At 33.9% G+C, this 23,247-nt stretch overlaps 2 protein-coding genes across 2 annotated transcripts in view; one reads left to right on the forward strand and one right to left on the reverse strand.

Annotated features, from left to right (window-relative positions):
* The first annotated feature begins 296 nt into the window (after positions 1–296).
* Positions 297–12,346, forward strand: LOC106119157 (sodium-independent sulfate anion transporter). Its single transcript, XM_013314052.1, has 12 exons — positions 297–510; positions 3,769–3,953; positions 4,450–4,645; positions 4,924–5,144; positions 6,230–6,407; positions 6,739–6,903; positions 8,076–8,237; positions 8,600–8,740; positions 10,599–10,744; positions 11,053–11,319; positions 11,622–11,766; positions 12,045–12,346. Exons 2-12 carry the CDS (start codon positions 3,777–3,779, stop codon positions 12,098–12,100), a joined length of 1,854 nt encoding a protein of 617 aa, XP_013169506.1. The 5' UTR covers positions 297–510; positions 3,769–3,776; the 3' UTR covers positions 12,101–12,346.
* Positions 12,347–17,539: 5,193 nt separating this feature from the next.
* Positions 17,540–23,247, reverse strand: part of mei-41 (ATR serine/threonine kinase meiotic 41) — a 16,749-nt gene continuing 11,041 nt past the window's right edge. Inside the window, exons 18-28 of the mRNA XM_013313520.1 lie at positions 22,883–23,012; positions 22,413–22,573; positions 21,908–22,064; positions 21,372–21,611; positions 20,822–21,059; positions 20,267–20,512; positions 19,627–19,783; positions 19,209–19,273; positions 18,717–18,900; positions 18,207–18,390; positions 17,540–17,775 (exon numbers count right to left, since the gene is read on the reverse strand). Coding sequence (XP_013168974.1) covers positions 17,647–17,775; positions 18,207–18,390; positions 18,717–18,900; positions 19,209–19,273; positions 19,627–19,783; positions 20,267–20,512; positions 20,822–21,059; positions 21,372–21,611; positions 21,908–22,064; positions 22,413–22,573; positions 22,883–23,012 — 1,891 coding nt within the window. The 3' untranslated portion in view covers positions 17,540–17,646. The remainder of the gene's footprint in view (positions 17,776–18,206; positions 18,391–18,716; positions 18,901–19,208; positions 19,274–19,626; positions 19,784–20,266; positions 20,513–20,821; positions 21,060–21,371; positions 21,612–21,907; positions 22,065–22,412; positions 22,574–22,882; positions 23,013–23,247) is intronic.

Raw genomic sequence — 23,247 nt, forward strand, 5'->3', positions numbered from 1 at the left:
TGGATAAGCACCTTAAGGTTTAATACTGGGGTTCTAGTTAATTTTGGTATATGGCTCATTTCCATTGCACACTTGAAAAGCTACAGTAGTCAAAACCCAACAGTAAGATCATTGAAACATAAAGTATGTAATTATAGTTCATATACGAAAAAAATCTAACAATATTTCGTCTACAAAACACGGAAACGGAACAGAAACGTGTACTATCTTTTAATTTCTCGCACTGAATTAATTTTGAACAATGATAAAGGATAATCTCATTGTATAAGATTTGTACCATGTGATGTTGCAATAAGAGTAGCCGGTGAGTATTGTGCAGACAGTCGTAGTAACGGCGTTGCCCAATGCGCAGGTTGTCTCGATATTTTTGCGCAGGCGCAGACTGTGGTCACGTGACGCGGATACCAGCCAATGATTACGTTCGTTTATTATTGTGTCTGTTAAAATGACGTATTTATTTGTGCGGTTATTTTAATAAGTTGTAATTTTGGCGGGAAAATAGTTCGAAAGGTGAGTTTTGATGTAACGTTTCGTTTACGCACTTTGTATGTTTACTTTTTACGATTTTCAGTAATCTTTACCATGCTATTATTTTATTTAAAAGAACAGAGCGATCCCTGTTACTAGCAGATTAATTAATTCTTTTAAATTAATTCGTAGATTTGTTTTATATAAATATCAATAAACATTTAGCTGTTCGAATATTTTTTTTATCTTCGTGCAAATTTACCTAAATGTCTAGAAGCCAACCGGATCACCTCGTTTTTTTTCTTCATACACAGTGTATTCTTTTTCCTCAATAATTATTATATAAGGTATAGCAGTTGCCTGCGACTTCATTCGCGAGGAATAAAAATAATCTGGTAATAAATATAGGCTATATCACCCGGGGATAGAGTAACTTCCCATCAGTGAAAGAATTCAGTAGTTTCGGAGCCTATTCAATGCAAACAAACAAATCATTCCTCTTTATAATATTACTAGCTGTCGCCCGTGACTCCGTCCTCGTAGAATTAAAAAAGTTAATAAGTGACCTATGAGTTCTTTCAGACTGTGCTCTATATCTACGCCAAATTTTATCGAGATCCCTTCTGTCGTTTTAGAGATACGTTTAAAGAAACATCGATCCATCTAAACATTCGCATTTATAATATTAGTAAGATAGTATTATAGATACTAAATTATGTAACTTTAAAAACCAGTCTACGAGCATTGTGTAATTATATCAATAGTTTATTCTATGAGGACATGGGATTTCCCCAGCAGTCGATCATATGTCAATATAAGAAAAATGTACATAATTCGTAATGTAAAATAATTATCGACATGTCATGATGTGGTTATGCATTCAAATATTATATGAATAACTAGCTGCCCGCGACTCCGTCCGCAGGGAATTAAAAAAAATGGTAGCCTGTGTCTTCAACCAGACTATATCCTACATCCGTGCTGTTAAGCCGCTCTGGAGATACGTTCAAACAAACATCCATCCATCCATCTAAACATTTGCATTTATAATATTAGTAAGATTGTATGAAGTCAGTGATACAAAAAGGCGTGTTGTAAATAAATTGGCTTAACGTATAAATAACAACATTCATAATAATCACTTAATGAAGAAGGCAGGAGAATAGATTTTTTAATTTTACTTTGATGATTAGTTGAAATCTAAATTTCCAATTCAAACGTGTGATAAAAAATGATTTTAGTTGTTTAAACACATGTAAATTGTAAGTCGAATGAGGAAAAGTCATCACAATCCGTGAGATAAACAGTTAATAATATATTGATACATACTTTAGCGATAGTCCCAAATGCATTTAAAGATAAAAGGCCAAGCAGGGACATTCCCGCCTTAAAATAAGAGTATTAAAGTACGACGTTTGACCTTTTCACTAAGCATAATTCATCCTTACCTTTTGATATTTGTATTTTTTAATCAATTTCTTGTGTTTATTCTAAATAATTTTGACAATGTAAATATAGACCAATATCCGCATTCAAGGGAGTTACGTTTCGGGATTATGCCACGGATACCGTAACCGCTACTAAATAATTTTGATGGTGAATACGGAGTTTGCCTACAAGTTTATGTCCGCGATTTTTGACAAGAGAAAATCGGGATCGCGGATAGATAGTTGACTGGTTAACTATCATGTTGAAAATATTTACGAGCAGTAATCGGTGATTTAAATTAGTTTATTACCGGCTAGTACATTTAAAATTTTGTTTGTCTTGTTGTTTGTGCAATTAGGTTTTAACTTTACTGCAGTCCTCAGTCAAGACCAATTATTACTTTCGAAATTGATTACGTTAATGTATCAAAAGAAATTTATTCTTATTGTACGTATATCAAAGCAAGTCATTGAACTCTGTCGACTGCAGACATTGAGTTATCGAGAGTAGTTGAAGCAAGTATGGAGTGATGTTTGAATAACATACAATGCCTTGATAGCATGTGTATCAATAATATCTACTAATCCTGTACCTACATAGCCTATGGCAAAACTATAAACTCAATATCCTTCATCTTTTTATGTAAGATTTGTACAGTCAGCTGCATAAATTTTTATACATTTATAAAACACTAGCTGTCGCCCGCGACTCCGTCCGCACTTGATTAAAAAATAGATGTTGGCCGATTCTCAGACCTACTCAATATGCTCACAAAATTTCATGAGAATCGGTCAAGCCGTTTCGGAGGAGTATGGGAACGAAAATTGGGACACGAGAATTTTATATATAACCTAAACTTGGACAGCTTTCCTCAATCTTACTAACATTACAAATGCGAATGTTTAGAATTTAGATGGATGGATAGATAGATGGATGGATGGGTATTAGTTTGGAGATATCTCCGGAACTGCTCAACAGATCTTCGTGAAATTTGGCACAGTTGTAGATCATAGTTTGGAAGAACACTTAGGCTACTCATTAAGCTTTTTAATTCCGCGCGGACGGAGTCTCTGGCGGCAGTAAGTATTATATATTTATGTAGGGAAGCATACGGACGGATAAGTGCACTCATACTTTGAAAATCTTATGAAAATATACATAGGGTTTCTTAAATCTCTAATCAAGGTCGTTTATAGGTCAAACCTACTGAAGCGCAGCTAACAATTTTTAAACTATTTATTGTCGAATCATTTTAACTCAAGTCAAGGAATGATTTGTTTTTATTTTAAATGTTAGCCTTGAAAGACTGACTAACCGAGCGGCAAAAAGCTGAAAAACCTTTTACTCAGTTTCTTACAAATCCAAGGCTGCAGATGTAAAAAAAACCTTTGGTTGTTCTATTACAAAGGGTACAGTATAAGGAAACTTTATCAATATAGTAAATGCAGTGTTAAACCTTCATTTATAACATAGTTCTTACATCTATTTTAACATGACATGATCTTTGAACTACAAAAAAATGTTAACTTTTAACTTCTACAATCTATCTTTAATTATAGCATACTTACCTAAATAGTAAATTAGTTTAACAAAATTTATTAAAAATATTACTCTTCTAATGTTATAAATGCGAATGTTTAGAAAGTTTAGATGGATGGATGAATGTTTGTTTGAAGGTATATCCGGAACAGCTCAACGGATGTTGATGAAATTTAGCAGAGATGTAAAACATAGTCTGGAAGAACACATAGGCTATTCAATATTTTTTTAAATCACGCGCGGGTAAGTCCCGGGCGACAGCTAGTATTTTGCAGTTTTTCATAAACTATACAAACAAATGAATAACCACAACCTTGTCACGTTTTCTTCCAGGCGTAACGATGTTCAAGTTATCGCATCCACTACGTCTATTGGGTCGTGTGTTCCCGATAGTGCGGTGGTCGAGGAGTTACGACCTGCGAACGAGCATTGGCGACCTAATAGCCGGGATTACAATCGCTCTAACATTGATACCGCAGTCGATAGCGTACGCCTCGCTCGCCGGATTCGAACCTCAGGTGAGAACTAATGCGACACCAACAATGTGCTAAAATGGTAACCATATATGACGATGTATGTGTTTTGTGATTGATCTTAAAACATATACCAGGTGCAGAAGTAGAAAAATAGATGTAAATTTTACTTATGTTATTTTATATTGTACTTAATTGTTAGTGTAAAGATGTTCAAAAATTGATTGTTAGTAAACAATTAGAGGGGTGACCCCTAACCTAGGAAATGGTTCGAGCCCCTCAGTAGCAACGTATAGTGATCTGATGAAGTTGAAGCTAGTAGTACTCGCTTAATTAAGACCACTACACCACACTATCTGTAGTGTCATATTGATGGTTTATTTTTAAATTCCAAGAGAAAAAACAAAAGCAAAAAAACGTATAGACGTTCTTACTGCATAGTCGTTTTCATATTTTTAAAACGTTATAAAACGTTAGATGTTGTTTAAAACTGCTATAATGTGTGTATGGAGTGAATAAAACGTTTCATTTTATATTCCAGTATGGATTATACGCTTCGTTCGCCGGTGGCTTTGTCTACGCAATAATGGGTACATGCCCTCAAATAAACATCGGGCCCACCGCTCTGCTCTCTCTGCTCACCTTTACGTATACCAGCGGAACTAATCCCGACTTTGCTGTACTCTTGTGTTTTATAGGCGGCATTGTAACTTTAGTAGCTGGGATTGCACAACTCGGTACGTTTGTAAACAAATCGCCTTTGTTTTCAACCCCTACAAAGACACTGAAATAATAGTAAATTGCGTAAAGAAATTATAGTGTCAAAAGCTTTCGCTGAGAATAATGAATTCATCTCTACTTATATTGTTTTAACTTGTTTTCTTGCATTTACCTATATATTACAAATTGGACTTACAATTATACTGTAAACTGAAACCAAACTTACTTGATTTAATTTCAATTTAAACAGAACTACTACGCTATTGATTTTTTCACAAAATTTTGCTTTTTTCAGGATTCTTAGTTGATTTCGTATCGTTGCCAGTGGTATCTGGGTTTACATCAGCAGCAGCAATTACGATAGCATCGTCTCAAATCAAAGGACTCCTCGGGCTAAAGTTCAATGCTGAGTCATTCAAGGCGACATGGGAAGGCGTTGTTCATCACATTGGAGACACGCGCATGCAAGATACGCTACTTGGACTTGCATGTTGTATTGTATTGATGGGAATGAAAGTAAATATATACAACTTCTCTGATTATGTACTAACAAATTATATACTAACAAATTCTCACGTAACTACACGTATGTATGTACATATGGGTAGATGTATGAATGTAAAAGAAGCGACATTCTCGTGTCTAGACCGCGGCAAATGGAGGTTGTGGACTCTGCCTAACACTTTGGGTTACGGGCGTGAGTTATGTGATTGTTGTTTATATCTTATCAGACAATAGGTTAAATTAATAGTGATATGGTTTGTTTTCGCATAATGTTTTATTAACTAAATATTTTAATTACTAAGCAGAAGTTGTGGTTTATAGAAATACCGCAGTTATTTTACAACAGATGTTTCTTACAAGTATGTAGTATTGGTATTTTGATTTAAAAGCATTGGTGCGAGACAGCCATATTTGTCAAGGGTGTATTTATTTAGGTCCAGGTTCATTTTATTTGTCACTTATGTACACATTAAAATGCCCTTGACAATTTCAACCGTACATTTCTTGTTACTTATGGTATAAAAAAACTGTGCGATAATATATTTCCATCTCTCTCATTCAACAAATGTCCATTTTGTAGGTTATAAAAATATGATATAATGTGAGCGTTGAATACAAAATGTTTTAAACGATTGCGGAGACGAATTAGTAATTACAATTGTTGTAGGAAAATGTTAACACTTGCAGCGCCTTCATTATTTCTCAATTACAAAGTCGAGGCTAAGTATAAACGTTCAGAATGTTAATAAGGCTTTAACGCCTGCATGCGTTCACTTCTTCCGGGAATTGTTATACGTTTTCAATTGTTGTCAAACAGACACAAGTTATATAATTGTGTTTATTTTTAAAATAAACTAAATGTTAATATATTTTGCGATCGAAATTAAGACTTTATTGAAAGATACGTAACGTGATTGAATTTACTTTACTTTTAAATATCTAAGTACAGTAAAATTGCAGTAAGAAGTTTCTTTTTCTAAGTTAATAATTCTTAAATCAATCTTCAGACACATCTTACGAGACAATAAGACGTTCCTTTAGTATGATATTGTACCTTTTATTACGCACGGTAAAATAACAGGAATTTGCAATTACAGGCAATGAAGGACATCCGCTTAAAGGAGCCAGAAGACGACAAAAGCCGTCGCAGCGCTAAAATAATTCAAAGGAGTCTATGGTTCGTGGGTGTTTCGAGGAATGCAGTAGTAGTGGTCATTGCATCTGTCATCGCTTTCTTTGTCTATGAGGATAAGAATTATCCTTTGATGCTGACTGGTAAGTAAATTTTTAATTTTAATTGAATATAATAAAAAAATTAAAAAGTACGCAAATAGTCAAAAAATGAACTAAAATTACTCTAAAACATTTATACTATGGTCTTCACTGACTACTGACTGTTTAAATTTAGGCATATATTAATTTATCAATTAAATGAATTGAAATTCGTGCCTTCATTTGAGTAAAATATTAAGAAAAAGGCCTTATTTTTTATTTTTAAATATTCTCGATTCTCTTGCGTAATATGTACCAGTATAAAGGTACCTACGCAAACAGACTTGACCATTAAACAATCCTTAAAAAACAATTTTATTTACTCATGTTTCAGGTTCAATAACACCTGGTCTGCCCACACCTCAGTTGCCACCCTTTTCCAGCAACATTGGAAATACTACAGCTTCTGCAGGCCAGATGCTTGCCCATCTCGGCTCCGGATTGATCGTGGTTCCTGTCGTTGGTATCATATCGAATGTTGCCATTGCAAAGGCTTTTTGTAAGTTAATTGAAAATAAACCTTTTATTTCCTGAGTCATCATCATCCTACCATTATCACTAAGGAGGGTCGGAACAGTATGTAGTACTCCTCCATACATCTCTATTAGCCTTCATATCTAAATTCACCGCTTTACGCACATCCTCGTTCACACAATTTATCCATACTTTATTTGTTCTTCCTTTACCTTTGTAGCCATCCAGATTCTATCTCAATTCTTTTTTCTGGGTATAAATTATATAAAATTTAAAGTTAAAGCTTGAAATAGCGAGTAAAAGAAATTAATAAAAATATAATATTAAACTCCTTTAATTCTGATTATAAATTATGAATTAAACTTTATCCGAAACTTATAGCTATCTATTTGCAAAACGAAATTACGAGCATTTATAACCATTTCCTTCTTCATACTTTTTCAAGTCTTGTAAATTCTGGATATATTATTCCCGACAATGATCGGTCAAGGAAAGGTCGGCTTAGGGTTAGAGCAATTAAAATAATTTAAGGATCTCTGATGACTGTTGCCGGCTGTAAATTGTGTATTGTGGAAGCTTCGGTCTAATTTACATTGAAATATATCTAAAGCATGCGAATTCTTCGAGGGGAATTACGATTTCCATGTAAATTGTGCTGCAGGGTTTGTTTTGATTACGCTTCTATGGAGGCGAGCGTTGTTATGTTCATGCCGGCGATATTAAAATCTTGGAATAATGGAATAAAGTTAGAAAATACAATGCCCAAAGGCCCGTTGGAAGTTCACTGAACCGGGATGATTATTTAAGCCTGTAATAAAGATTTTTATAATCAAACGTTTGTCCCAAATATTAAAACCTCATTTTATTCTTTGTCTAACTAAATTAAACTAAAAACCTGAATACACTAGTTACTTCACCTACAATGACGAAGCATTCCTACCTTATTTAGGTTCTTTAATAATAAGAAATAAATCGATACTTATAAGTTTACAAAACTATGTCTAATTTGAAGAGTATAATTTATATTATTTCCAGCTATTATTAGACAAACCACTTTACTTTTCATGCTACCCTATTGTAAAACAATTTGTCCAATAACTTGAAACACGAATACAAATTCTAGTAACCCAAAAAAACAATATTGTACTCACTTGTGTAACGACAGATTGATAAGAATAAAGTTATATTTTCTTTCAGCCAAAGGCAAAACGTTGGACGCAACTCAAGAAATTGTCACTTTAGGAATTTGCAACATAATAAGTGCTTTCTTCCGATCGTACCCTGTGAACGGGTCTTTCACTCGAAGCGCTGTAAGCGATGCATCAGGCGTAAGAACACCAGCCGCGGGCTTCTATACCGGTATTTATGGCTTCTTTATTTCCATTTATTCAGTCTTCATTTCTTATAATTTATTGGTTTACGTTGTCATATTGTAAGAAGCATATTTTTATGGAAGAAAAAAATAGAAAACTGACATTAAGTATTGAAGTAAGGAAGAAAAGATAAATAAGAAATTTGTATTAAATACTTCGATCTTTAATTGTAAAACATTTGTCACAAAGAAAAATAAAAACAACGAGGTATTAAGATGACGTCATCAGAATAAAATTTTTGCACTCCGCGTATTTTATTTAAGCGAAACATTTTAAAATTATTTTTATACGCGGACTCATTCTATGTTTCTCATTAAATCAAGTATGAAGAAGTGTTTATCTCTGCAGGTATAATTGTGCTGTTAACCTTGGCGCTTCTGACGCCGTATTTCTATTTTATCCCGAGAGCGGCGCTGTCTGCAGTCATCATATGCGCGGTGCTACATATGGTTGACATTGCTATTATTAAGAAGTTATGGGCTACAAGTAGTAAGTATGATAAAGTAGTTGTTGCCCGCGCGTCCGTCCGCGCGGAATTAAAAAAATTGAATTATTTACTTAATATAGCCTATGTGTTCTTCCAGGCTATGCTCTACATCAGTGGTTCCCAAACTTATTTTGTCTACTGGCCACTTTGAGAATAATATCTTTAGCGCCCCTATATTTTAAAAACCACTATAACTTCAAATTAAATTAATTATTTATTATGACCTATATATTTGTATATTAACGGAGAATTCTAAACGAAACTTTTACTATAACCCGCAACTTGAGACCTGCAGCGCCCACAAGGGGGCGTTGTCGCCCACTTTGGGAAAGACTGCTCTACATCTATGCCAAATTTCAGCAAGATCCGTTTAGCCGTTCTGGAGATACATTCAAACATCCATCCAAACATTCGCATTTATAATATTAGTAAGAAGTAAGAAACAAAAGTTTTGTAATCGTGACTGAGTTTTGACTGCCGCGAAACTTGTATTGATACATATTGTAGTATCTGTTTTATAAAAGAAAACGAATGATGACACCACGAAATTTTTCAAGTGCTTCGACAGTCTTAATTCACAGTAATAATAAGACCAAAACTTTATAAACAAAGGCCACTCATTAACACATAATTATATATTTCATCTAAAATGTTGTAATTTTATAGAAATTGTGAGATAAAAGAAAGTAAAATTGTATGTAACATGAATAGACAATGTGAGAAAAAGTTTGTACCCTGTTATTTATTTACTTATTATAAAAAAACGTTTCTTGTTTTATCTATTTTTTGCTGTTAGAATGAAGTGTAGCGTACTAAATTGCAAATTCTTACGTCTAAGTTGTAAGCGTGCTGTTATTAACTCTACCTAGTGAAGTCGAGCTATTAAGTTAAATTTAGATTATGTTACGATACAATAAAGGTAAACTTTTTATTATGAAGACAGCCAAATTGCGAACTGAAGTATTTGTCTCCCTATTGGTATATGGAAAAAAACATAAAAACTTAATATAGGCCATAACTAAATAGTGCGTGTAAATGGTAAATTATTCTAATTGTATTTTCTAACAGTGAATTGGGTGCGGCCAGACAAGTATATTAATTATTTAAATTAATAATTACTAGTAATATTTTATGTAATAACTTTAAAACTCTTAAGTTATTACTTCTGTTATTTATTGGGTTATGTTTGAATTAATACCAATAATGGAACACGTAAAATCAATCGTAAAAATTGATTTCATGCAACCCGCGTACTACTTGATTAAAAATAATTGAAATTACTATCGCCTCCGCATACTTTATGCAGTGCACACAACCTTTATTCAGCCAACGAAGCAAGATATTAAAGCGTAATTGTGCGCAAACATGTTAAGCAACGTTATTACAATGTTCATCATTTCTTTAGTTATAAAAAAAAACGTCTAACATCTTTTACGTCATACCTACATTGACAAAGACTGTTTTCGATTACAGCAACAGGGTCCCTTGTTGCTATTGTAAGAGACCACAAATATACAGCCTTCGTAACAATAAGACAGTTAATCTAAGAAGAGCAAGGAAACAGACAGAAAACGTGTCATGGAAAAGATTAAAAGAGTTTTGTAATATTATTTTTTATATTATAAGGTGGCAAGCGAGTAAGCGGCCACCTGAATTCACCGAAATAGCGTAGTGGCCGCTGCCTATAGACATTCGCAATCACAGATGCGTTGCCTACCTTTAATTGACATAGAATATATTTCTTTCTTATTCATCCAATCCTTCGTCAAATCCAACACGGATAAATTTCCATCCCATTCATGGGATGAATTTTAGTCACAACTAATGACGTAATTCTTTAAGCTTTTATTGATGTTTCAGGACTGGATTTGATACCACTATTCGGAACGTTTATATGCGGTTTGGCTCTAGGCGTTGAAGTCGGCTTAGTTTGCGGCGTCGCTGTTGATATATTGTTACTCCTGTATTATCACTCTCGTCCACCACTTGAAGTGCAGTTGGTAGATGTAAGTATTTATTTAGTAATCAATTAAAAAATCTAACCTATTTGTTGGAAGCATTCTTGAATTTTATATATAACATGGTAAACAAACTTATGATTTAAGTGTCCCAAATTATATTTATTAACTAGCTGTCACGCACGGGGTTAGAAATACCTTATTAGTAGCCTATGTGTTCTTCCAGGCTGTGTTCTACATCTGTGCCAAATTACATTAAGATCTGTTGAACCGTTCTAGAGATACCTTCTAACAAACATCAATCCATCTAAATATACGCATTTATAATATTAATAAGATTGTAAAATTCTTTACAGGATGGAATTATAATACCGCATTACGCAGTTCGTCCAATCGGAGGACTACATTTCGCAGGCGCTGAGAGACTTCGGGCGAGACTGGTGGCTTTAAAACATACAAAGAGTATGCAACCTCAGACCATCGATACGATACATGTTACGTCAGACGGCAACGAAATGCGTATTACTGTACCGAACGGTATTAGTGGCACTATTGTGAAACCTTTAAAAGTTTTGGTCATACACTGTGATGCTCTATCAAGGATGGACTACACGTTCATAGAGGTATGTCCATTTGTTTAATTATTTCATTCATTGTCAAATATACGTACTATGATACAATTTTGTGCGAAAATTTCTAAAAGTAATTTTCAATACGTTTTCAAACGTGTAAATAAGTGTAATTTAAAAATCATTCAACACAAAGGACGAGAAAACAACTGAATTTGACTATCGGAAAGGAGAATTTGTAAAGTAAAAGTGTCATTTTGATTCCCAAATTTGTTAAAAATTCTAATTTGTTAATTAAGTTAAAAGCCAACGTTTGGTAATTTAAGATGAAAAAAGCCTATGTAATTGTGGTACAGAGTATGAAGATGCTGGTATCAGACTGGTCTCGAGATGGCTGCGTGATCTGGTGCGACGCGAAACCCGCCGTACAGGAGCAGCTCAACACAGTACTGCAGCAGCCCATATTCTGCAACTTTGACCAGCTCAGCGCGATACTAACCAGTAAGTTTAATATTATACGTCCAACTCGACACAGCAAATATCTCCTTACATAATACAAAATGCCGAAAACTGGAAAAGGATATATGACACAAATAAACATTTTTACTTCCGATAATGGAGTAGCTTATATCTACCAGTCCATTAGAAGAAAAGACTAAGATTAGTTAGGAGAAACATAGATTACAGTACAGATTTGAAATCTCATAGTTAATATTAAGCTGTTCACCTATCTTGCTATCTTTAAAGATATTTTTTTAATTTTTATTTTATTGTTACAGGAAATTTCGCAATAGACACACATGTTAACAATATATGTAGTGATACTCCGTTATGAGATCGGTAATAAGTTCCCAAAGACGCACGGTGTGAGACATGAATTGTTGATAAACCCCAGTCAAAAGTAAATACCACTTTAACGTGTTTGAATGTACTAAATCTTAAATAGGAATTATGAACAAAGAATCCTGCAGTAACTTCTTTTACAAATTAAATTATATATTAAACAAATTTCAAAACCAGTTAAAGCCAAGTAATCACCAAATAGACTAGAATCACGCATCATATAAACAGAAAATTCTATTTATACTGTTATAAATACTGTTGTATTTCTCCTGGCCTCAAGTACAAAGATGAGATTTATCCATTTCAAACTATCGTATAAGTATGCCTCAAGCGTTCTGTTTAGATAGAGCATTTCAAATATTGACCCTAATACAACTGGGTACATAAATCGATGTTATATTAAAAACGTATCTTATTTTTTTTATAAATCTCACCATTTTAATGGACTTTTTGTAGAAACACATTTAGACTATGGTAATTTTAACTAATGATTTTTTAATGTTAAGCATCATTTAGTCAAATTACAAAAGCTTCACAAATCATGAGGAAACAATAAGGCAAAGTTTTCCAACTCTATGACTTATAGAAAGGGGAGTTCCTAAAATTAAATGTAACGTATTATGATACAAGCTTATCTGGGCCGACAGAAGGGGCGCTACTATCGCTTTATTTTCTGAACTTACGCGACAGCAGCGCCCCTCACCAACTTAGATATCCATGTTAAACTATTTTACAGTATTACTGAAGTGGATTTACTTCTTCTGTTTTATTGATATAAGTTAATAGATTTTAAGGAAATTGTTATATCACAGTTTGTAAATATTTTAAAGTACAATATATTATTTATTGTTTAGCTTAGCATCCGAACCAGTACATTGAATGTATGATATGTGTACATATATTTTTATACAGATTAAGTTTGTTTCGTTATTAATATAACTATTAATTGCTGACCTCATAGTGACTGCAATGTTAAGTTTATGTAGTAATAAATATTGTATTATTATTAAAGTAATATTAAATAAAGATCTGATTTGCTTAGAAAGTTTTTTTTTTATTTTTTTCCCCTCAAACAATCATTTCTATTTCATCAAAATATCTTCAGACTACAATAACATAAGCATTTATATTAATATTGAAGGGTGTACATTGTTTTTTCTCTATGTTTCATATTACATTCCAAAGCAAATAGATTTATCATGCGACGAATATATTCGCTACATTTGTATAGAATTTATTGCTTTGTATCAAATATTCATCGAGGAATCCGTTCAATCGGTATGCCAGTTTTACTGTATTGTGTCTTGTTTCCATTGCCGGTACACCAGTATGAAAGCATAATTTTGTTTCTCTTTTATCAAAGATAATGAGACGTTGATGTGTTGCTATACATGTGTTTGGATCGTGAAAACTCATAGATAGAATCAATATCTTGCTTTGAAGACAAAATGTCGAGTGAATAAATACGTAAAGGTTTTGGGATTGGATTTATTTTACGTTCACTGTTTTCTTTTATAAATTAATAATTATTTAAACAATTATTTCAAGATAATCTTAAAAATATCAATAAAAGTATTGTTCAAGATATAAGAAGAAATTATAAAATAATTTGTGCAGGTACTTCCAGTTTCTTCTGCAATAAAAACTAAATGAACTCCCTATTATAAAAGTTTTATGATCTCAATCAAGTGTACTTTAATTTACAGCACCGTTTAACTTTACATTTTTCATCGTTCAAGAAAAGATTGTTTTATTATTATGAAAAAATGTGTTACTAATTATTTAGAGAAGAACGTAATAAAAGACACATTATGTTTTGCTCCAGATGCTATTTCTTACCGGCATAGGAATAATCTATTGAAATATTTTTATTCTGTGGCATTGTTTAAAAAAAATTAACTAAATTAAAACGAAGCAACATTAGATCAGTAATAAAAATCTAAAAATAATTGGACACTTGATACGCCACGATATTTTCTTATGAAACAACTTTGAGGGAAAAATTTAAGAAAAAAATTACGCTAAGCCGAAATCGTAGCTTTTTTAGCTATCAAACATTTACGATTAGTTTCTAAGACCAAAAATCCTCATGTAACAAAAACATTGTTATCTGTTATATCGAAGATAATGAGAGAGATGATTATAATTTCTATTCGGTGATTTTGTTCTCAAAAAGCAACAAACATTCCGAAGTATTTAAAATTAAAATCTTAGGTAATATTATACTTTCAAAGCTATATACGTATATGTATTCGTCAGATGAATATCTTTCTCATTCCAGTGTCTAGTTTTAAATAAATGCAACGATATTTGTCAGTTGCTATTTCACGTTTCGAGATAAAGTCTTGTTTTATTTGGCCTCAGTGCAAAAGCTTAGCTGGCGTGTATCGTACAAGAGCTCTCTTAAGTGGCACATGTTCAGGGAACGTGCTTATCTTTGCATATTTTTGTTCTATTAATAAAATTTAAAACTTAACACTCTAAGATATAAATATCTTTCAGATAGTTTACAAAACATTTTAATTTTAGAATTATTTATCTGGGACCTGATCGAATATAAATATTGCTTAACAACATAAGAAGAAAAGTATCCTAATGTAATTCGCGGTAATGTAAATTTCCAAGACATATTATAATAATGAGCCATGAAAGAAAATAGAAAACGGGGTTAATTGAATCAAACCATACTAATATTAGCTGTCGTATGCAACTCTATCTGCGCGGAATTAAAAAATTGATAGTATCCAATTATTAAACCTACTAAATATTCATATAAAATTTCATAATAATTTCTCAAGCCGTTTCAGAGGTATGGTACACGAGAATTTTATATATGTATACGACTATATAGAGGAAAGTCATAATTGATTGTTTGCATTGAATAGGCTCCGTCACTTATAAGTAAATTAAAAAAAAAACACTGTTGGAAAGCTACACTTTACCCGGATGACATGAGCTATTAGGTACAAATATTTTAATTAATTATTCATATTAAACAAGAAACAAAATAAACTACTGGAAGTCGTTTAAATGATATTGCACAGGAATCCCTTTATAACTTAAACCATTCATCGGTGACTAATTTCCAATAACCAATTTAATAGATAGTGATATCTAAAATTAACGATCATTATTACAGCAGTATGTAAATTTAATCTATGTTCCCGCCAGCGTACGTGTCTAAAGTAAACAAATTTGTTTTCACACAAAAGACGCGGACTCAATAATAACATTAGTTATTGCATTTTCATATGAAATATTGATGAAATTATTTGGTATAATATAAAGCTTAAATAAGTGTTTAATATTTTTTATTTTCATTCTTCTAAACACATTGTAGCCAGTATTCAAAGTAAGTTTACTAATTCTTACTAATATTATAAATGTGAATGTTTGGATGGATGGATGTTTGAAGGTATCTCCAGAATGGCTCAATGGATCTCGATTAAATTTGGCATACATGTAGAATATAGTCTGGTAGAACACATAGGCTACTAATTAACTTTTTTTTAATACAGAGTTGCGGGCGAAAGCTAGTCAGACAATAGATTCGATGAAAGTGAAAAAGTTTGTAAACGACTGATGCTCTTTTGTAATTGGCAGAACTAGAAAAAAATAATGATTCAAGTAATTATAATCATTATTCTATTAGAGTTATTGGATACTATTATATTAGTGTTTTCTTATCGAATGTAGTCTATTAGAAGTTTCAGTCTATAGGGTAGCTATTCCTGATAAGTTTACATGCTATTACGTGAAAATAGCAAAGGGGAAAATGCACGCGAGTAGCGTCGTTTCCGGACACTTCACTCGACGATGCCAACACTTCAGGTTAACGACTTGTTTTTTTAACAAAAAAAATGCGGAAGAAAACGGTTAGAAATTGCCACAATCATCATTCTGTTCCTTTAAATTTTGTATAATTATTTTTTTAACCGATTCCTGAGAGTTTGTGTGTTACTTTTGACGTTAGGCCTAATTACGAAACTATATATCTATCTTACAATTATAAATACGAATATTTGGATGGATGTTTGTTTGAAGGAACTCTAGAACGGCTAAACGGATGCCGCTTAAATTTGGCATACGTGTAGAACTTAGTACGGAAAAATAGACGACTGATTTAATTTCTCTTTAAATTCCGCGCGGACAGAGTCGCGGGCAACCGCTAGTAATCAAATAAAAACATAATCATTAAAGATGCCTTACTATATTACAGTACTTTTCAGCTTTTGAATTTTTTAGATATAATAATTTTACATTTTTTATATTTACATACGCCAACGTCAACATTTTACAAATTGAACAGTAAACGTTCGCCGCTACTCTTCCTACACAATAAAGGGTAAAAACCTTTAGTGTGTAGGTGGAATCTTTCTTCTTTTTAATTTAGTTAATGGTTGTTTACGATATTCCTTTATTTTATTTCTAAATGCGAATGTTTAGATGGATGGATTTTTGTTTGAAGATATCTCTGGAATGACTCAACGGATTTTTATTAAATTCGGCATACAAGTAGAACATATGGAAAGAACACATAGGTTACTTAATAAGTTTTTTTTTTTAATTCCGCGTCAACGGATTTGCGGGCAACAGCAAGTTTCAAATATAAAATTTAAATTAGGAAAATTATCGTTATTTATCAAAGCACATATTTGAAGCATTCGCTCTCCCTCAAGGCGGTACTAAAGGTCCAAGCGGACGATTAATGATAATTACATCTACCTAAATCTATTAAACCATTAAATGCTTTGGAAGGTTTAACATTAGCGAACAGTTTCTAACTTCAAACTGTGCAGCAAACAAATTAACATTCATTTAGTTAATTTATCGTTTTACTTTATCCTTAACGTTGGATATCTTTTAATTACTGTCTTAGATTTGTTGGAAAAAATATTTTAAATGGCTGTTTTCGAAAAGTTTATATGTTTAAAAAAAATTCCACTGAAGTGGCGTATGATTCAATTTTCTATATTTTTTTTTGTTTCACACAGTGAAAACCTAACCTTCTTCCTCCTTTACTTTTTATCTCGACATAGTGGTACGTTGCAATTCGATTAAAATAAATATATGATAAGTAAATTAATTCTAAAAGAAATCCAATTTCTTTTTCGATGTTTCACAAAATACCATTTTGTTTTATAACAGAATTTTATTATACATTTGTACAAAATTAACACACCTTAAACTGATATATAAACACGGCTAAACACTCACGTATATTCGTCCGGTGGAGGCACCGACTAGTTTCGAGCACATCGGGGGCCCTTCATCAGGATGAGTGGACTCACTGAGTGAGCTGAGGGCCGCGTCCGCGAAATAATACCAGTACCACTCATCCTGATGAAGGGCCCCCGATGTGCTCGAAACTAGTCGGTGCCGCCACCGGACGAATATACGTGAGTGTTTATATATCAGTTTAGTATCTCACAAAAGTTTGAATAATTTAACACCTTAAAATGCTAAGAATATCACAAATTTCTTAATAAGATTAATTTGTACTATTATCATATACTTATTAAATTTAAATAATCAAATTTATAAAAACGGTCCCCATCCGATGTACATTTGACAGAGATTCTGAATACTGGTGGCTTCCACGATGAGATGTTCCACTTGACCTTCAGGAGATAATGACAAGGTCAGTTTCTTATTTTTTGTCCGTACCTGAAGACAAAAGGTCATATAATGTCTTTCCTCAGACTAGTAATAATTATAATAATGATAAATTAATAAACTAAAAAATCCAGTAAAACAGACTTACGTACACGTTAAAAATGCAATTCGGATTTGCTTAACATGATCCGACTCGAGGGACCATCACACAATAAACTGAACATATTAACCGGTTTCATTTGAGAAATACATTCGATACGTCGTCCGAAAAGTATTCATTAAAAATAAACACTTATTTTTTTTTTATTTTTATGACACATATTGAAAAAGTAATCACCACTAACTTAGGGTAGTCTCCGAGACCCACCGTGGGGAGATATTGTGAAAACTGAGCTGATAATGTTGACGATCTATGACGGGTTGCATACAGAATAAATGTCAATTTCGACATTTTTTTAATTATAATTAATAAGTGTTCTTACCATGCCATTGAGACGATGTCGTATATGTGCCAAGTGCTGCACAGCCTCGGAGTTTGTGCGCTCGGCGCAGTCAAGACGGGCGCGACCCCACGACACCAGCGGGTCGTACACGAACGGCCCCACCACCGACATAAGCGCCGCTGTCTGCGCGCATAGCACGCGCATCACCGCCTCGCAGCATTTCCTATTGTTAAATTCAATAGAAATTACATATGTATTATATTCAGATATAACAGTTGCCTTGTACTTATCGCCAAAATTTAAAAAAAAATCTAGTAATAAATATAGCCTATGTCAATCGGGGATAGTGTAGCTTCCCAACAATGAAATAAGTTTTCAAATCGGTTCATTAGTTTTTAACCTAATTCAATGCAAACAAACACCAATTTTTAATTTTAGTATAGATTTCACGGGCTGACGATGTCATTTATTTTAGAACATTACAAACATGTCCGATTTCAAATAGTCTGTGAAATTCACAAGTCGTATATGAGCTTGTCTAACAAATACCTGAACATTCCCTCGTGCTTGAGTGGTCCCATGGCAGCCTCCATGTTGTGGGTGAGACGGAAGGGCACACGCTCCGGCCACTCGAATGTCTCGCCCTTGTTGAACAAGCAGTTGAAATCCACGTGTACAGTGTCGCCGTTAGTAGAGTCGAATGAAATGTTCTCGCCATGACGATCGCCCAGACCTAAAACATATTTTTTATACTATAAGGTGATAAACGACCAACCGGAATTCGCCAAAATTGCGAAGCAACCGCTGTCGATAGATATCCGTAATTCCTGATGCGTTGCCTAAATTTATTCGACGGAGGAGACCCACAAAAAGAAAATATTTCCCTCTCCTATGCATCCCTTCCTCCGTCAAATGTACATCCCTTTTTTTCATCCATTCCTTACGATTCTTCGATATTTTTAGACTATTTAAGCATTCTCAGAAACTCCTAACACATTTATAAGCTTATAGAAACCACATAGAATTTGTTTTATAACTGACCTAATATGTATCCAACCATCGACATAACAGCCGTTGTTCGTATATACGCTGATCTAGCTTGATACCTAAAACAAATAAAATTATCTATGTACATATTTATGTGCAAAAACATGTATCTTATCTGTGTGACTAAAATTTCAAAGAGTATATGATACAATTATTTATATACATATATTACAATATTTCGCAAACATGGTATCTTTGCATTGCTTTAAAAAAACTTTTTTTTTGGTCTATCTGTTCGCAAGTCCAGTTTGTTTCGGGTAATCTCTGAATGACTGGACAGATATATACAGGACTTTTATTGGAAGGTAGCTTATATATGCGGGAGTAATTTAGGATATTTTTTAATTCCGCTTTAACGATCTACATGTGATCGCTACACATAAATAATTAGTTAAGAAAATTATTAACAAACCATCCGTATGGATCAGAGAAGACACGTCTGAACCACTCCTGGAAGACTGGAGGATGTTTCCTTAGCAGATGTTGTTCGAATATTCGACGCATTTTATCCAGTGGATCGTTTTTGGAGCACATTAATTCTTTCAACTCCCTATTGGTGGTATGGATGCCTGCGAACAAGAAATAGCACAATAATATTTTTATTCTGCAATCGTTTACTGAAACAAATCGAATAAACACGTTTTACTCTACAATTTGTGTAATTATTTAAATAAGGTTAATATTAAGTTCATTATTTCGAATACTATGATCAATACATAACAAAAATCCAAGATTAAATTTGCAAATTTCAAATAATAGATAAACAAGGATATATGAACCGGTGAGGGGCGCTACTATCGCAGTCGGTTCTATCAGAACATATATAAAACCTGCTTAGACATAAAAGAAAAAAATGACTTGACAGCTACAGTAGTCTTGTGTCACTCTGACATTGACAGTGGCGCTAGTGAGCTGTCATAATTTAGTTTGACTTATTTCCATTTGTTCAGATAACCCTATCCATCTTTACACAAGCATTTTGTCTATTAGGTGCCACTTCCACTGCTGCACTTTTACAGAATGACAAGTCTAGTGGAAAATGTGTGTTATACCTTTCTGTTTATATATATGTAGCAGTATGGGCCTCAGACCGAGCAGGTTTGGCACCCACTGTATGAGGCCGCACTCCTCGTTGAGTGGCAGCACACAGTAAGTACGAATGTAAAGCCGTCGTCGCCGCGTCTCCGCCGCGTCTTGCAGGAACCGGTTCACTACCCCGTTGAACTCCATCAGACGGAAATCTTTACGGAGATCGTCTCGGGACTTTAGTAGTATTATGTACGATTTACCATCTGAACCTGTGGATAAAAAAATTAAGTCAAAACTTTTTAAGAGCACATCAGCCATTCATTATTTTTTTTTTAATTCCATGCGGTTTGACAGCTAATCTTATTAATATTATAAATGTGAATGCTTAGATGGATTGATGAATGAAGGGATGGATGGATGTTTGTTTGAAGGTATCTCCAAAACGACTGGACGGATCACGATGAATTTTGGCATACATAAAAACATAGTCTGGAAGAGTACATAGGGTGCTAATTAAGTTTTTTTATACTTTCCCGCGGACGGATTCGCGGGAGACAGGTATAGAAAAATCAACCGACCTTTTAATGTAACCTTTCTTGGTTTTTGCAATGACGGTAATATTTGTATGTCTTCTTCAATTCCCGCGATATACACTGCCGGCTCCTTGGGTATATTGAAGTCTATCCTCTCTTGTCGCGCCGCCTTGGACGGCAGGACTATCTTACAGAACTCCTCGAATGGTATCATAATACGACTGAAGTTATCACTGACAAGCAGACGAGGCAATGTACGAACCAGTGATGAAACTGTTGGCTTCTATAATAAAAATTTTGGCATCAATACGTGAAGACGTATTTTTATTAAAAAAAAAAGATTTCGAACAATTGGTGGTCATTTGTTACTATTAATAAGTAAATAGAAATTAACTTATGTGCTTTGCATATAATAAGCAACATATCTCAAGCTTAGTATTATTATTCTTAAAGATCTTAGCGGCCCAAGGTCATCGACGCACTGCGCAATGGCCTCCCCCTACATCCCACTATAAATACACCTAAAATTATGTTCTATGCAGCGACTCACTCGAACTTACGAGCCGCTAAGATATTTGAAAACATTTATACTGACCGTATTATTTCCAGGTATAGGCTTATTACACAGCTCAATTAATTTCTCAGCGAACTGGTTGAAGTCTGCCACCAGTTTGAGCATATGCGTGTCCTTGAGGCGAGGGTCAGAGAAGACATCTGAGCACCGCTTGATGCGCTGCGGGTAACTGGACTTTATAACGCACATCATCATCCATAATGTATGCTGAGGGTACGCCAGTATCAGCTTCACAATTATGGCTTTCAGTTGTAAGTAGACCTAGGTACAGAAATATTATATTACAAGTTGTAACTCGAAATCTTTGGGCCTAGGAAAAATAATTGTGACAATCACCTTCGTAGCGTCGTCTAATTAGTATGAGCTTTTTGGTGTACTTTATACCCGATAGAGGGCGATGGAGGATAGAATTTTAATAAAAAGTTTGTCGATGACGATACGATGGCGATTGTCTCATTGATGAATTTTATATTACAAGCATTTCCTATTGTTTTTGTCGTAATTTCAACAGTTCTTCGAATTTAATATATAATATTGTTGGTAGAAAAAATGTATACCTCCCTAACAGGATGACATATCCTGGATACGATTTGTGAGAAAGCCGTCAGGTATAAATATATGGGCAGCCTTTCGGAGTAAGTCTTGATGATTTCCGTCATTTGTGCCAACACTGTGTGTATGCCGGTGTCCGCTGACGTCACTTCCATATCCAACCTGTTACATTTACAAAATAAAACTAACTCAGGGTCTTAATGGTCGTAAACCATCGCTTAAGTTAGAAATGTCATAAAATTCACGCTGGAGACATCTTAACGAAAATGAGTGGGGCATTAAATATATATTATGAGACGTTTAGTGTAGTTAGTGCCGTACGACAAGTAAGACAAACCTACCCTAAGGGTATCCACGTTATAAGTCTGAGTGTGGTTGTTACTGACCACTTAAGAAGTCGGAGAAAGGTACTAAGCAAATGACGCCAGGCGTATATCAAAACGATCCTATTAGGAAACTACCAACTTGGCTACTGATTAAGGAGTCCTGGGTGACATTTATGGTACATACCATATAGAGAGCATTCTGGGCATGCTCTGGTACAAGTACTTGTGCCCGTACTGCAGCGCCTTGCCGTACGAGTTTAGCGCCTGAATGCGACGCGACCACGTCATACTGTTAGGTGTTGTATCATTGCTGCTCACTTTCTCGTAGTAAGCACCTAGACACACCTGAAAGTAAAGGAAATAGCAATTATCTTACTAATGGATGGATGTTTGTTAGAAGGTATCTCTAGAACAGCTGCATAGATCTCGCTGAAATTCGGCATATATGTTGCACAATTTGTAAGAACACATAGGCTACTAATTATTTTTTTATAATTTCACGAGGACGCAGTCGCGAGCGACAGCTGGATTTTGATGAGTTTTTCGTTTAAGTAGGGTTTACTATTTAATCTTAAACGTATATTGGAATCCGATAGGTGGCGTTGCCATCGGAATTATTTTGACAATTATTTTGCAAGTGTGAAATAAACTCACCAAACTCTTCTCCCATTGCTTGAACACTTCGACTGACTCCTTGTAATATCCAATATTAACATCTACATCCACTTTGGTGGTCTCGTCGTTATATTTCGCTATCAAAAGTTTTGCCTTTGCACAAATTTTCCTAAAATAATTTAAAAAAATTTCGTCAGTCATTTACTATACACATTAGTTATCCGCGCTTATAATACTTTGAATTCTAGATCTACATTAAATGTAACACACACGAGTGAGAATAAAATTAAAAGGCACTGGGGAAGGGCTTATGTCCAGCAATGGGCAAAAAACGGCTGATAATGATTACGATGGTGATAATGATGATGATAATGAAAGACGATGATGGTGATGATGAAATGAAA

The sequence above is a fragment of the Papilio xuthus genome, unplaced genomic scaffold, assembly GCF_000836235.2.
Source record: "Papilio xuthus unplaced genomic scaffold, Pxut_1.1 DF827542.1, whole genome shotgun sequence".
In the NCBI taxonomy this organism is placed as follows: Eukaryota; Metazoa; Arthropoda; class Insecta; order Lepidoptera; family Papilionidae; genus Papilio; species Papilio xuthus.

Excerpts from the sequence above, each read along its gene's own strand:
- LOC106119157 (XM_013314052.1), top strand. The coding sequence starts at position 3,777 with ATGTTCAAGTTATCGCATCCACTACGTCTATTGGGTCGTGTGTTCCCG. Across the intron at positions 8,741-10,598 it reads GAAGTTATGGGCTACAAGTA|GACTGGATTTGATACCACTA; the intron begins GTAAGTATGATA and ends TTGATGTTTCAG. Across the intron at positions 11,320-11,621 it reads TGGACTACACGTTCATAGAG|AGTATGAAGATGCTGGTATC; the intron begins GTATGTCCATTT and ends ATTGTGGTACAG.